General features: G+C 42.1%; 1 protein-coding gene across 4 annotated transcripts in view; it reads right to left on the minus strand.

The window, feature by feature from the left end:
• Positions 1–1,903: 1,903 nt before the first annotated feature.
• abcc3 (ATP-binding cassette, sub-family C (CFTR/MRP), member 3) overlaps positions 1,904–16,763 on the minus strand; it is a 63,409-nt gene continuing 48,549 nt past the window's right edge. Inside the window, exons 23-31 of one of the 4 annotated variants that reach the window (XM_069156210.1) lie at positions 13,978–14,291; positions 11,029–11,228; positions 9,150–9,276; positions 8,066–8,167; positions 7,392–7,538; positions 7,122–7,280; positions 5,611–5,777; positions 5,328–5,522; positions 1,904–3,240 (exon numbers count right to left, since the gene is read on the minus strand). In XM_069156210.1, the coding sequence (XP_069012311.1) occupies positions 3,129–3,240; positions 5,328–5,522; positions 5,611–5,777; positions 7,122–7,280; positions 7,392–7,538; positions 8,066–8,167; positions 9,150–9,276; positions 11,029–11,228; positions 13,978–14,291 (1,523 nt within the window). In that variant the 3' untranslated portion in view covers positions 1,904–3,128. Of the gene's footprint in view, positions 3,241–5,327; positions 5,523–5,610; positions 5,778–7,121; positions 7,281–7,391; positions 7,539–8,065; positions 8,168–9,149; positions 9,277–11,028; positions 11,229–13,977; positions 14,292–16,201; positions 16,513–16,763 lie in introns of those variants that run through there. The other 3 variants (XM_069156209.1, XM_069156212.1, XM_069156211.1) reach the window with 3 other exon arrangements.

The raw sequence follows: 16,763 nt of genomic DNA on the forward strand, positions 1-16,763 counted from the left end.
AAACTTTGCCTCATTCAGCAGATGAATGTGAAAACAGACCTTTGGTTTTAAACTCTGCACATCATTCTGCACACTGAAGCTCAAACATTCAACAAAAAATTAGTAGAATGGGGACTTTAATCCAAAATCTGTTCTGACAGCAGGTAATCCAATTTCTAAAGACACACATCCTCCCAAAAGATCCATTGAAAGTCCCTCTATTAAACAGGACCAAACAAGGTGACAATAAAATCTTTACAGTCCTTGAATTACGTTAACTGTCTGAGATTTGAAATACATTTGTCCTTATTTGATGGTTAGAGTAGCCTTGGGAGTAACGACCCACTGTGACGTCACCGATGGGTTTATGAGCTGCAGTTCTGAAGCCTCCAGTCTGCCATCCTGGTTGTAGCATCTTGTTTCTTTGGAGACAAAGGTGATCATATTTGGAAGAGCTCAGGAGAAGCGAGGTGTGGATCTGACTCTGACTGACAACCTGAGGACACTACAACCGCCCACCTATACCAGAAACCTGACTGCACCACAGGCCTGTCAATCAAACCAGACACGCCCCAAACATACCTCACTTTGAGGCCTAATAGCTAATGACTTATGGATTTCTGTTTGATCAGAAGATCTGACTCTAGCAAATGAGACCATAAGAACTTGTAAAGAAATTGTATTGACTTTTTTGTTCATGAAAAGAGTTGATGTTTTATTGAAACGGAGGTTTTCTGGAGCTAGCCCTTAGTGACTTTTGGCTTTTTAAAATTAAAAAACTCAATTACAATCACTGAAATTTCAGTGGTAAAGTAGGTAGGTAGGTAAATGTGAAGGGGAAATAGGGTCACCTAGACTTCGGGTGGGGGGAGGGGGGAAGGGGGTTGTCTTGCCTAGAAACAGCAGATTCCTGGCAGCCAAGGCCTTGATTACAGGAGGTCTGTGGTGATTGGCGGGGGCGACAGCGGATGACACATGCCTCAGGAGCCACAGGGAGAACGTCTGAAGGAAAAGAGCTGAGTCCCCACCTGACCCAGATCCAGGGGATAACCAAACAACACCTCTGCCACAGAAAGAGGACCAGGTGAGAGACCCTCAGCAATCCGGGGTGGAAAGGCAGGTGGGCAAGCAACTTTAAAATAATATACCTAAGTTTGCATTAATAAGAGAATTGGAAGAAACACTACAAAAAGTAAAAACTGCTTTGCTAAGTTGCAAATTATTCTTTTATACAGTAATTGATGAAATAATTCCATCAGTTTTAAAAGAAGTAACTTTAGTCTTCAGTAACATCCAATGTGTATAATATATATTATGTTGTATATGTGTGGTAACCTCCAGTAGCACTGCAGTAACATTGCAGTATTTCTGCTAATTAGAGGACACAAAAAGTTACTTGGTAGGTTTATAGAAGAGGGATTGCAGTGGATTGCAGTGGATCTGATGCATCGCTGACAGTGAGCACCCTCTAGTGGAAGACTGGAGTAATTACATACTGATTAAAACAGGATCCACATGTCTGCATGTAACTGAGCTCACCACGAAGGCAGTCAAATAAAACAATCGGTATACTTAATAAACTACAGACTGAGCATGTTTCATCCCTCTTCATAATTTCATAATTCATCATTTGACCTATAAATAAATAATATTTGATATAATAATATATCATGAGCATAAACTGCATTCAGCCAGTCGTCAGGCCTCGGTCAGATGTCGGGGACTCCGCTGGTCTTTCTGTAAGAGGAGTCATCTGTACTTGACCTCCATTCAGAGCAGAGTTAGAGATAACTTTTACTCCACAGATTGTGTTTATGATCACAACTGTAGCTTTGTACTGTATATTGTAACACATGAAGCTCATAAAACAATATCTCATCTTACTACAAAGCTATAAGTGGGGTAATCATGTTGGAACAATGTGTGGAGGAATTTTCAGTCTGTCATAACCCTGATGACCTCATTTTTTATACTGAGCCACAGGAGACATCAAATTTGGATTTATGTCTCTGAGGGAGATGTGCTGACTTTATTAAAACCAGTGCTGGTCAGTGACTTCCAGGCCGGAAACATAACATCAACATATCTATATAGGAGCCAGCACAATAATGGAAAATATTAAAGCCATCAGCTAAAAAACAGCAATTTTATCAGGGATTCAACAGCTTGTGACACATTTATTTAACATAATTTAGAGTACAAATACCACATCAGAACCCGTCACACTCCAGTAGTAGGTACTTCAAGTAAAAGCAGACATATCTAGAAAATATCATTTTCGAGTACGCAGTCATTTTGTGAAGCTGAAAAATCCCATCAGGAACCATGAGTTAAATAATCAGAAGATTTGATCCCCCACCTCCCATCATGACAGCACACAAATAGTGTTTTTCCTTTTTTTTTTTTTTTTTTTTTTAATAAAAGCATTATCATATTTCATATTTTGGTGGTACAGAATTCAAGTTTTTATAGATTTGGTTCACAGAAGAATCACATATTTAACTGAGCAAACTTCCCTAGATGAAACAATTCTTTTAAAAAGTAGCTTAAATAATGGTACAGTACAAAAATAAGTGGGTTTATCACAAAAGTAGTTTTTTGTTTCCTTTTGAGGAAGGTACAGTGGCACAGTATTCTTCTCTGTAGAAAAAGTAACATAAAAAAGTTCCTCCGTTGTCGCTTGTTTTGCAGCAGACAGCCCGTTAGAAAATGATACATTCACTGGCGTTCTTTATCCCACTGGCAGAAGGCACTAAAGAGCAGACTTGGGTCAAGCAGCATTTGCACATATGGCTTGTTTTTCCTATTTATATGCCAAACAGAGAGACGGAGGGGGGGGGGGGGGGGGGGGGGGTGGTGTGTGTGTGTCAGTCAATACAGTCAGTCAGAAAGTTCACACAGAGCAGCATGTGAATGTCCTGACGTGGCTTCTGACGAACACCACAACTCTGTACAACTGCTGATTGACCCGAGTCTGCGAAGGAGTTCAGGCTTCATTCAGAGCGAGCAGTAAGTGGCCTGAAAGAATAAAACAAGTGCATGTAAAAAGTCCACTTCAGTTCCACTGCCAGGTGGAAAACAGAGTCGGACTGAAGTGAACGGAGCCGGTCCTCGACCCTGGTTTGGACCACGGGGACGTCGAGGCGGTCCTACTGAGCCAGTCCTGCGTCTTTAGCCATGCCGTAGAAGATCCCTCTCCGAGATAGGAGGTTTGTGGGAGTATCGAACTCTGCTATCTGTCCCTTGTCCAACACCAGCACTCTGCAAGAAGAGAGGGGGGAGGAAGAGGAGAGGAGAGAAGAGGAGAGGAGAGGAGAGGAGAGGAGAGGAGAGGAGAGGAGAGGAGAGGAGACGTTCACACAGCAGCTTCTAAAACATTGCAGACATGGCAAATATTTTTTTACATCATCAAATTCAGTTTGCAACCAAACTTACCTCTAAGTGTAGTGAGGCAAAGCAGGCATTACATATATATATTTTTTAATATTAAACAAATATTTAATAATAACCATTATTATTATAATTATTATTATTATGTGTATTTTAGTCCCTCCAGGAAATCTTGAGATTGCAATAATTAATGTTAGTTCACCACAATATTTGCTAAATTCCCACAATTGTTCTGCAAAAACAGCTCAGTTTAAGATATTTGGGCACAAAGTCTGTAAACCCATCAAAACTAAACTCCTTTATTAACGAAATAACTCTTTTATAGTCACTCAAATGACGAGGCAATGGGAATTGTGGTTTTAGAAATGAGGAATAGTGTATGTTAGATTAGTTTTAAACACACTCCTAGTCAGAGATGACCCAAGTGTTAAATACATATTATTTAAAAAACATTTTAAGCCTTTTTTTTTTTTGGACAGAATATCTCTCTCTCTCTCTCTCTCTCTCTCTCTCTCTATAAATATATATATAGATATATATATATATATAGATAGATATAATTTTGTGCCCACGGTTATGCAAGTACTAATAAATGTAAAAATCAGATTACCACTCAAATATTTCTGTGATGTGCAGTATGCTTATAATAATAGGGCGTGATTACATAGAGCTCATTATTAGATTAGACTTGCAATTTTTGCAAATATCCAGATTTATATAACAAAACAAAAAAAAATCCCTTCAAAATTTGAAAATTCAATTTTTTTTTTTTTATTTTTTTTTTATAGAAAAGCTGCTGCAAAATCAAACAAAAAAAACCTCTGCAACATCCTGCAGGGACTGATATGTATCACAGAGTTATATAATAAACTGCAGGTCACGTGTGATCGTCCTAAATCCAGAAGGCGTACGCAAAATGAAACGATGTTCCGAGAACACAGATCTCAGTGACGTTAATGAAGAACAGGCGCAAATTAAAAAGGAAGAAAAGCTGGATCTCTGCTCTTTTAGGCTGCATCAGTGGAACCACGTTTGTTTTGAAGCCTCAAACATCCTGGTCATTGTAAGTGTGACAAGATGTTTCTCATGGAATTATTACATTATTTAGTAAACTCTGCTTCCTGTTCTGTTCTGTCTGACAGTGGACGCTCGTTTATGCTCGCTTCTCAAAAGTCCAAATTTATTTTTGATTTGACAATGATGGATTTTTGACAATAACGTTTGGGAGAGCGTCTCTGAGTGACGCGTGTCTGTGGGTGTTTCATTTAACTGTTATCCTCCAGCATGAGAGGAAAACAGACTCATCCCACATGAGAGGAGGTCATATTTAAAATGGGCTCAGTTAAGCTATAAACTTCATGCGTCGGTTTTCCAACTTATGTCACTGAATGAAAAAAAAAAAAGAACAGCTGAGCTACGGCTGCTTTGTTGACCGCTGGTATGAACCCGCGCACACACGCCGTCCTGAGTTCGTGGATGCGGGTGCATTTGCGATCCGATCGCGGACTTTGAGCAGAGAAACATCACATTTTAGTGTCCAACTCAGGAGTTTTGGAAACGGATGCTTAAAATTTGTTTTAAAAAAAAGCCTGCGACGAGGAAGCGTGGAGACGGGTTTGGAGGGACGTTTTGCGTTTCAGAGGGGCAGAATATCGTAATCCACGACCGAAGGAGGCGCGTCGGGTCGGGAGGAACCGAGTGCGTTACCTGTAATATTTGGTTTTGCGTCTCTCAGCGTCAGACGGGCAACTCTGAGACGTTCTGAAGCGTCCGAGCGAAAACATTCGCCGCAAGCCACCCGAACGGTGACGCTGACGGCACGTCGCTTCTCCAACATGACGTCACCGACTTCCAGCATTCAACAACATAACCGGAGCGGGCATTTCATGTCAAAGGAGGAATATTTACAGGCCGTCCGCAGCCTCGGAGCCTTTGGCCGGCGTCCGGTGTTTTCTAACCTCGTGTAATCCATGATCGTGTTGAGCCTGTGCGCGATGGTGAAGACGGTGCAGTCTTCAAACTGAGTCCTTATGGTGGACTGGATGAGGTCGTCCGTCTCCAGGTCGATAGCGGCGGTGGCTTCATCCAGGATGAGGATCCTCGTCTTCCTCAGGAGAGCCCGAGCCAAACACACCAGCTGCCTCTGACCCACACTGGAGACACGACAACACACAGGACACATGACATGAACGTTTCCATAGAAACGCCGGCTCGGCGGCGCCTCCTCCCGTCGCGGCGTACCTGAGGTTCTCGCCTCCCTCTGAACACTCCAGCTCCAGTTTTAACGGCTGGTTGCTGACAAACTTGTCGAGGTGAGAATGTTCCAGAGCTTTCCACAGATCTTCGTCGCTGTACTTCTCAAAGGGGTCCAGGTTCATCCTCAGCGTCCCGGAGAACAGCACCGGCTCCTGCGGCAGGGACACGGAAACGATGAGCCGGCAGAAACTCGGACGACTCTGAGCAACGCTGTTTTACTGGTGTTGGTGAAAAGTCAAGACTCAAACAATACATTTAATCATCAATCAACCTGTTGATTCATATCCTGCTGCCCTTTTCCACCTGGACAGACCAGGCTAACTGCACCCCAGGCTTACAGTCTTTGTGCTAAGCTAAGCTAACACTCTACTGCGTACAGATATGAGAGCGGTGTCGATCTTCTCATCCGAACTCGAAATAAGTCAAACAACAAACCTTGCAGCACTAAAGTTTTCAATCATTTTTCCATTCGCCTGTCGACGGTGGTTTATTATACTTGACTACTTATCACCTCTGTATTTATGTTTTATATGATATGTCATTTTATTGAACAACTGGCCAGAGAATAGAGGAATATTATCATTTTGGGCCGACAGCCTCATTTACATTTGTTCTTTCTGTTCACCAATGAGCCCCGTTTGTGTCAAAATAACCAAGAAATGAAATTTACACTGTAGAAAACTTATAAAAACTTATTTGCACAACATATTACAACATAAGAATCCAACATACGTCCACGAGGCTCCAGAGGGTATGGTTGTTGTATGGTTGTTGTATGGTTGTTGTATGGTTGTTGTATGGTTGTTGTATGGTTGTTGAATGGTTGTTGTATGGTTGTTGTATGGTTGTTGAATGGTTGTTGTATGGTTGTTGTATGGTTGTTGTATGGTTGTTGAATGGTTGTTGTATGGTTGTTGTATGGTTGTTGTATGGTTGTTGAATGGTTGTTGTATGGTTGTTGTATGGTTGTTGAATGGTTGTTGTATGGTTGTTGTATGGTTGTTGAATGGTTGTTGTATGGTTGTTGTATGGTTGTTGTATGGTTGTTGAATGGTTGTTGTATGGTTGTTGAATGGTTGTTGAATGGTTGTTGTATGGTTGTTGTATGGTTGTTGAATGGTTGTTGAATGGTTGTTGTATGGTTGTTGAATGGTTGTTGTATGGTTGTTGAATGGTTGTTGTATGGTTGTTGAATGGTTGTTGAATGGTTGTTGTATGGTTGTTGAATGGTTGTTGTATGGTTGTTGAATGGTTGTTGTATGGTTGTTGAATGGTTGTTGTATGGTTGTTGTATGGTTGTTGTATGGTTGTTGAATGGTTATTGTATGGTTGTTGAATGGTTGTTGTATGGTTGTTGTATGGTTGTTGTATGGTTGTTGAATGGTTGTTGTATGGTTGTTGTATGGTTGTTGTATGGTTGTTGAATGGTTATTGTATGGTTGTTGTATGGTTGTTGTATGGTTGTTGAATGCATGTTGTGCGAGGTTTCTTTGTACCTGGGGAATGATGGTGAGTTTGGACCTCAGGTCGTGCAGGCCGATCTCGGATATCTTCACCCCGTCGATGATGATCTCTCCCGCTGCAGCTTCCAGCAGTCTGAAGAGGCAGAGCGTCATGGAGGACTTACCGGCCCCCGTACGACCCACGATACCAATCTGAAACATACACAGAGCTGAACGTGAGCACCCTGCTGACCCATTAGTCCTTAGAGATCAGAAACCATCTCCCCCCCCCCCCACCCCACCCCACCCCACCACCCCTCACACCTTCTCTCCTCCCTTCACGGTCAGCGAGATGTTCCTGAGCACGAGGTCCAGTCCCTCTCGGTACCGAACGCTGTAGTCGTGGAACTCCACGTTTCCCTCCACAGGCCATTCGGGAGCGGGCTTCTTGTCCTCCACCTCCCAGGGCGCCTGTGAGCACAAACACAGCTCTTCTGACCAGGAAAACCTTCTGAACAACTCATTAGCCCGCTTGGCTTGTAAATAGACCCGATTTGTTTATCGGAGAGCTGCACGATCAATCAGAGCTGCCAAACATTTACTTCCCCTCGGGGACACGCTGGACGCTCCAAACAAAAGGCTTTCGCTAACAGCTCTACCAGCTACTGTACCGAAGGGGCACGTACTGCGATGGCTGCTGAGAAAGTACACCGTGTACAGTACAAGCGCAGTGTTTGTCTTATGCAACAGAAGGGCCCTTGTTGGCAGCAGGTAACGTAACATTTCTGGATCTAGTTACGGTTTATAGGTCTTGTGTTGTTGGAGTTGAACTGCGGGGAGTTTTTTGTTTTGGAATGTGGGTAAATTCCTGCAGCGCAAAGCCAACGCTACTTAAACAGCCAACACACGCACGGTCCAACTTTTACTCCTGTGGGGCATTAGAAAGGAGCGGAAATGGACACGTAGTGAGTGTGTTCACGTCCACGCTGCCTCCGTACCTCCGTCTTGGTCTCCGAGTACTCCTTCACTCTCTCCACTGCGACGATGTTGCTCTCCAGATCCGAGGACATCCGCACCATCCAGTTCAGAGACATGGTCACCTAATAATACAATAACGGATTTAAAGGGACGCTTCAAAGGTCCTTCATTCTCATATCATGTCCTTCAGTGAGTCACAATGAGGACTACTGTATGTGTACCGGTGTATTTGTATAGCGCCTTTTAACATCATGGCAAAGGATAAATATCGTTACATTTCAAATATTTCTCCATTGAAATCCTGCAGTTACCTAAAAGTAACAGATGCATGTTTGAAAAAAAATGATAACGGATAAATATTGTTACTTTTATCGAACTACTTCAAACGTCTCCATTAAAAACTCGTGGTTAGCTAAAAGTTGACGAATAAACATTCAAATAAATGGGAAGAGATGGACACCATTACTTTTAGCTAATTGTTTTAAACATTTCTCCATTGAAATCGTTTGCTGATTGTTATGGATACGTGTTTAAATAGTTATCTTTACATAATGCATAAATGACTGAAATCAAGTATTGGGTGTATAAATGTAATGTAATACATGATGAGTTGGAAGAGTTACCAAAAGGTGTGCAAAGGTGTTAAAATACCTAGAAGTGGGGGATAAATGATTAAAACTAATAAATAATAAAAATTAAACGTTAAGTAGTTGAAATAGCTAAAAGTTATCAACATAGTTAAAACAGTTGAACTAAACAGGAATGGCAAAGAAAAAAATGTAATAAACAAATGTTTACTGGTCAAAACTGTTTATCCATTACTTACTTAAAACACCAAACAGCTTTATTCTTTGGTTTGTTGCTGGTATGATAGTGATAGTGCACAGTGGATTTATTAGAGCTTTTAATGCTTCAAAGAAGATGCCAGTTTGTGGCCGTAAAACCAAAACAATGACCTAAAAGAGGCTAAAAGACTTATCTCATCTATTTGTGATATCAAAATACTGACTGGTGCATCTTTAACTGAGACACTAATTACTGGTAACACACTGAAAAAAGACACCACGTATTGACCTCATCACAGCAGTGAGTTTGCAGTAGTACCTGAAGAGCGTAGGACACCGACAGGCCGACGAGGCCGGGGTTCAGATTCTCCTTTCCGGTCACCGCGAACAGAGCGGCAAACAACACAATGCAGTTCCCAATGAACTCGATGCGCACACCAAGCCACCTGCATGAACACAGGGTCACAGTCATGAGACTTTATGAAGAAACTCCGGTATAAATATGTGAGAGCACAAATATTAAACTAAAGGATAATTTAACACCAACACTACCACCGTTTTTTTTGTTGTTTTTTTTGGATGGAAATGAATGTCTCTAACGTTAAAACAAATGGGACACGTGTGAGACTCTGTTGCGTTTGTTTTTGGTCTGATCAGGCAAAAATATCTGCAGAGAAAAGGTCCATACATGGAAGTATAGTCTGCTGCAATAAATGTGTTGCTGTTTACTGAGTGTACGTGTGATGCACCAACACACTACGGCAGGTGAAAATGATATCATTTAACTGTGAGTATATACGCTGTGTCGGAAGTGGCTAAATGAATGTTTCAGGTTTAATGATTCTGATCTTGATCTGTGAAGTGGAAAGTTTCGACACCGTGTTCAATCTTTTTTTTCTTGTTTCACTTTGTGTCTCTCACTCTGTACTCAGCCACCGGGTCTGATGGGACTGGCAAGACCGTCTTTCACATCTCCAACAAGACCCATGTGATGAAGTTTGCGTGCTTCCACAAAGTATTTATTGGACGATTGATCAGTTATTGATGCCAAATCTTTGTAAGTCAGCAAAAAGTGTGTTGGCCTCATCCAAATAACACTCTGGACCTTCGGATGTTACAGCTTCTGCTTTTATCACGAGTGTTAACCTGTTATATATAAATATAATATGAAGTGTTATAGCTGTATAGCTGTCAAATTCTAATCATGCCAGAATCCAAATAAACGCTACGCAGCCATTGTTTTTCATTTTCATTCAACATTTCTGACATAACATGAGCCAGACAAAAACATCAGTGTTGAGAGTGTTGCTTAATCTTTGGTCCTTTCTGCATACGACATAAAAAGATTGAAACATTTTTTAAAGGATTAATGCAGCACTTTGTAGAACCTTTTTTGTTTGTTCTCGCGAAGAATCGATGATAAGAGCAATACGTCTACTGTGCTCGAGCAAAAGATAACAACATCTTCCAGTCAGGTAACATGCTAGCGGTGGCATCCTCAGCTGACCACCTCCTCATGAATTTTGCAAATATTTTAATTTCATGTTATTTGTAATTAAACTAGAACCCATATAGGATGAATATCTGCTAAAAAAAAAAAAAAAAAAAGAAATCTAAAAACTGCAACAACAAAGTGCAAATTAATGTCATTTGAAATTATTATACAAGACTTTTACACATCCTGGGTGAAAAATGCTTTTGTAAATTTGTATTTGTATTTGAATTATGACCTGATTCTGATGCTCGATCAAAGCTGGTCTAAAGAACAGGTGATTCATCTTTTGATCTATTTCTTTGGTTTGGAATTTGTTTTTCTCTCTTTTTGTTATTATCGTTACAATTATCATAAACTGCATATCGTTGGGGTTTGGTCTATTTGATGGACAAATTAAGACAACTGATGATGTTACCATGGGAATAAGAAATGATCACGGGGCATTTAACGTCATTTTCGGGGCAATTAATCTATTAAATGAAAAAAAGATGAATACATTATGAAAATAATTGTTAGATTGTTAACCCTCTGATGCTTATATCTAATTAATTCTAGAACGTATGAGCCAACAACAGCCTTTATTGAGCACTGATATTAGCATTGATCAAGCTAAAAGGCGATAGAGGGTCTGAGCGGCCTCATCGTGGACACCGGTGGCTGAGCACAGAGCTGCCGTTCTGCTGAGCGGAAACACAACACGTACCTGTTGGACACTATACCAGGGAAGTAACTCTTTTGGTTCTCATCCACTTTCATATCACTCATCAGAACAAAGGCAGAGTGTCTGCTATAGGCTCGGATTACACTAGAGCCCGTGACGGTCTCAGAGAAATGGGAGTATATGGGAGAGCGGCTGACCGACTCCAGACGTTTTAGCTGCCGCGACGTGGCAACGTAAAATCTCTAGAAGCGTTGAAGGGGAGAGAAACAAACACAACATTAAAAACCCAACAAGGCATGCTCAGATATTTCAGAAACAATTATGATGCACACAGACAGGCCCACACACACACACACACACACACACACACACACACACACACACACTCACTCACGCAGAGTAATAAAGGAAGCCTGTATGAACAAAAAACCTGCACGGCTCATTTCATATTTTTACACTTTCAGGTTGTTGATGAGGTGCCAGCTGCAGTTACAAAAGCTCAGCTGAAGCACTGACTTCCAAATCTATGCAAATCAGCTGTCCTGCATTAACCACAGGAATGGTTTACACGCTGCGCTGCAGAGTAAACAGCTTCATCAAGTCGCCAATCATAATAATATCAACTTCATACATGCTACTAAGTGCAGGTGTTTTGTTTTTTCATGACACTTATACCAGCATCCCAATCACATTGATAGTTTAACAAAGACAATTATTCTGAAAGAGTTAGAAGCTCGGCGTTCTGTTTCCCAGTATCATTATATTCATTATGATCATTCAGTCAAACAGAAGCCCCTCCATACAGTTTGAAGAATTAAGACACATGATGTAGCAGAGACAGGCCATGCAGGGTGGATGCCATGAAAAAGCCGTAGGAATTATATGAATTTGTGTTAGTAGGGCTGATTTTAGTCGTTTGGAGGTGCAGTTACTGTGGTGAGCACACCGACTTCCTTTAACGACTCCCTGCACAATCTTATCAAGGATTTCTGACAAGTGACCTCAAGTTAGTTTTGAATTCTAACAGTATATTTGGGACATGCTTGAAAGATAGTCTGACTATGTTATATATTATCTTACAAGACTTCACAAACCTTCAATCATTTAACTTAATGTTGGATTGAAAGCTAATCTGGGTAGCTAAACAGCTAACACTGCATCAGGATAAAGGGGAAGTCCAGACATTGAGGATAAGCGCTTTCGGACCAACCTTTCCCAAATCATTTTGTAAAGCCAGGAGTATTTCTTTTCTGTACTTGTCGGTGGCTGCAGGTCTGTATTGGACTGCTAACTTGTTTAGCAGCCAAGCTGCTAACCTTATAGCATCCTAGCTACGTCCGGCACATCCAGGTAGGGTGCGTTTAGAAAATGCTAATATTGGCGGCCTTTTCTGCACTTTTCAGTTTTGTCCATTGATTGCTCAACTTGAGGCTTTTATTGCATGTTTTTTTACAGTCACGTAACGTCACCACAGTTCCTATTGTAACGGGGAAAGTACCTGCCCAGGGGGGAGGAGCTAAAAGGTACCACAAATGGAGTTATAGGAGCTTAGAAGGTTCCTGTGCGGACACACACAAAAAGGGGAACTCCCTCCCACTGTTACTGAACTGTGAAATAGTTCCTGCAGTCCAAAAATGCCCAGAAAAAGATATTGTGACTTTTATCCCATAGTATGGATCAACATGTTCAATTTGTAATGCAGGTTTTTTTTATTAAACATTTTAAAGCTGAAGCTCAACCTTAGATAACCCTGATTACATCTGTTTGTTTGTTCTTTTTTCCAAACCCACAGAGATATTATATAAGTGTTTTTGCAGGATGATTAACTCTCCTTCTGACAGTGAAACTGAACTTTGTGTGCTAAAATTGCTGGCGTTCCCCTTTAACCAGATGTAATCGAGCACAAGAGTGAGTTTTGACCACAAACTGATGTTATCAAATCTAAAACAGCCATTAAAATAATTTTGAATGCATTATTAAAGCAAATCTTTTAATGGGACCATCTACACTCTTTTAACCTCAACATGACGCAAAAGAGCCACGACCCAATTGTTGTTAATTTAGTCATAAATAAAAGATCTTCACCACAGTAAAGATTCAAAAATCAGCAAATCACGAGGAACTTCTGTTGCAAATATTAGCGTTGATTTGAAATTTGCCTCATTTTTGATCAAATTTAAATCAGTCCTGCAGTGATGAACACCAAACACACAAACAACCATAAACGACTGCTGTTTCTCCGGCTCCCACAGTTCACCTGGTTCTGACATCACAGCCACTGACAGGTGAGACAGAGCTGCTCCAGCGGCAGAAACACTCTCGTTAATCCCCCGAGAAGTTACTGCAGCTACTTGACATCTATTCAAGGAAGCGTGGTCAGAAAAACACTGAACAAAAAAAGAGCTGACAGAGAGGAGATCTAGTTTTAACCTAGATAATTCACAAGCTCACGTGTCAACGTAGTCGACACGTACAGAGCTTTTTGTACTTCGTCAGCAAATCTGGAGCACATGAAACATAAGTGGATAAGTGGGCCAGATTCCTTTTGACGGTATATTAAACTACTTTTGAGAACGGGCAAACGCACGTTGTCTGATATGTGATCAGGGAAATGATTCCTGCCTCCTGAGCAGCTCTGCCGACAAGAAGTACTTCAATTAAGTGGAAATATTTGAATCCCAATTGGCTACTCACAGCAGAAAACAGATTAAACAGCGATGTTTTGTTGCATTGTAGATTGTTGTTGCCACCAGCTGAACCAACAGGTGCTGCTAACGAAAGCTGCCACAGTCCCGAACTACAGACTGACCGCGGAGGCCACAGCTGTGCTACGACTACCGGACTACTAGAGAGCAGACCACGCTGCACCTAAAGCACTACAACAGCAATGATCAAACACATGCAGCACTCCAGCAGCACACACACACTCCACAGCACTCTCAGACATGCGTGTTTTGTATTAATGAGTTAGCAGACTCGTTTCCTATTTACCTGAACCCACCAATAGAACACCATTAACGGGGCTATGACTATGAGGAACATTGGGGTGAGAGCAGAGCATATGAGCAGCACATTCAGTGTGTACCAGAAAGTGCGCATCCATATGTCAATATTGTCTGGGATGTGGGAGTCTATAGCATCCAAGTCTTTGCTGAAGCGGTTTAGTAACCGCCCAATGGGGGTGCTCTCGAAAAAGGCCTGCGGAGCGCGCAGGACCCCCTGAAGCATGTTGTTGTGCATGAGCTTGGCTGCCCGCAGCATACTGTAGGCCCGGCACAACAGGCAGTTAACCAACAACAGCACACCTGCGGGAGGGGGGGCAGGGGAGGGGGGCGGGGGGAGGGAGGGGAGGGGAGGGTCAGGTGTGACAACACAACAACAGCTGCGTTAAATGGATTTCGGACCCGTTCACCGGTGTCTACAGAAACAGCAGCTTCCACAGACTCGGCACTCGACTGCAGCTTTTTAACACGTCCTGAGATTGAAAACAAAACCAAGTTAAACTTTTTATCATCAGGTTTTCTGTTTTTATGGTGCTCCATTTTTTTCTCCCTTTTTGTGTATGCTGCCAACTACAAGTTCCAGGATTGACAGTGTATCAGAAAATAAACTTCGGTCGCCATGCGTTTCGTCCCCTGCCTCGACATTTGCACCTTCTGACTCTGCAGCTGACCGATTTAAGGAAATCGATTTGTTTCTTATGAATCACGCAGCTGTAAACATGTCGGGGTAACGGCAATGACAGAAGCAGTGTTCACTGGGATTAACTGTTTTACATTTTCACAAACCTCATTATGCCTCGGCTCAGCGTATCTGCCTACACAGGCTACTAATCCAAGAGGAGGGCCCTGTTCATCTCACATTTTAAATCTGTGGACTTCATTGTAATTAAGTCAAGTCAATTTTATTCAACTGTGTTGTGTCACAATAACAGGATATGTCAGTGCTGGAGAAGTCCTGACAACAGAACTTTACAACATTATACAGATGAACCCAACAATTCCCACCTAAGCTAGGAGGTAAAAATTCCCTTTTAATAGGAAGAAACCTCAGACAGAAGTTTTATGTAAACTAACATTCAGCTGGGGATAAACTGTGACACTCTGCAACCGAAATGAATGCAAGTGATGCGGGAAACACTCTGAAGCAGTCACAGCGTCTCTTGCTCATCTGCACCTCGGATATAAGAGAGCAGCATCAGGCATCGCATTTACTGAACTGACTTTAATGAACGATTCCTAATTAAAAAAAACAAAAACTGTGACACAGTAGTGCTGAGCATTTCTTGAAGTATCATAGCTAGATATGGAATAAACTCTGCTAAGTCTTACCATTATTTATTCACGGTTACTTATGTAGACACTAAGCCACAACATGTGTATTAGTCTTGATCTTTTATACTGTAGCACTAAACCAAGCATTAACCCTTGACTAAAAATCAAATCATAAAATCCAAATGTTGAAAATCTTTGTAGAGATTGGATTGAGGTCAACGTGGAGAACTCACTTTTATCCCATCAACAAGCTCCTGTTATCACACCTGAGAATGCTCGTTTCAATGAACTTTACTAACACAAATGCTGCATGACACCACAGCACTGACTTTATCAGCTCCATAGACATGCCTTTCGTAATCCCTGCAACAAATACACACCCTGAAAGAAATCACACCGTCCCGCAGTGAGGCCTCAATAAATAAGTTGTATTAACACTAATCCACCACTGGAGGGCAGTTATAGATCACGGAAGACTCACTAGCATCACTTTTGGTTCCTAAATTAAAGATCATGTTCTACATTGAAGTCTGCTTCAGTATATTTTGTGCACATCTGGGTTGTTTTGCTCGACATGACAGTGTGCATGTCTCTGTGAGAGTGTGTGTGTGTGTGTGTGTGTGTGTGTGTGTGTGTGTGTGTGTGTGTGTGTGTGTGTGTGTGTGTGTGTGTGCGCATGGAGGGTGTGGGAGCAAGCTGCGGGGCAGGACAGGAAGTATTTTGGCTGCGGAGAGAAGAAAAGTGAGGTAAACGCAGCGTAGCAGCAGGTGCTCGTCGTGGACAACATCACAGCCTGCAGATAAACAAAAGCCAAAACTGAAAGGTTATAAAATGCGCCATGCCATTCGAGGAGGAGGAAGATTCCCACGTTTAGAAGGAAAAGAGGAAGAGAGAAAACCCCATGGCACGCAAGCAACATCCCCCCCTCCCACCCTGAATACCTGGACAAAGACGTAAATGAAAGCCAGGGGTACTATGACAACGGCGAAAATGGGCGTGGTGGAAATGATAACTATCATGGTGGAGAGAGAAACGAAGAAGGTGCCCAGGAACATGAGCACGGTGGCGGGCAGAGCCTCGTCTATGACGTAGATGTCCTTGGAGAAGCGGTTGATGAGGCGTCCTATTGGGGTGGTGTCAAAGAAAGACTGGGGCGTGTGCAGTTTGTTGGCGAGCAGGGTAAGGTGCAGCTTCCTGGCTGCGCTGATGTTCCCCATGGCTAGTGTGAAGGATGAGCACATGACCAGGATACCTGGGATGGGGTTCAACCAAAGGAGGAGGAGGAGGAGGAGGAGGAGGAGGAGGAAGAGGAAGAGGAGGAGGATATTGGAGAGGAAGGTTTGATTGTGTTATGAGAATGGAATTACTATTAGACACAGGCGCATCCGTCCTGAGGGAGAAGAGGTCGAGGTAACTGCTCACTGGGAAAGGAGGAGCAGTAAAACATTATCCGTGCATTCAACCAGCTAAAACCTCCAAAGAAAGAAATGCATATTAACTATT

Source organism: Embiotoca jacksoni, unplaced genomic scaffold, assembly GCF_022577435.1.
Source record: "Embiotoca jacksoni isolate LCO1_2020_lvr unplaced genomic scaffold, fEmbJac1.0.p SCAF_20, whole genome shotgun sequence".
In the NCBI taxonomy this organism is placed as follows: domain Eukaryota; kingdom Metazoa; phylum Chordata; class Actinopteri; family Embiotocidae; genus Embiotoca; species Embiotoca jacksoni.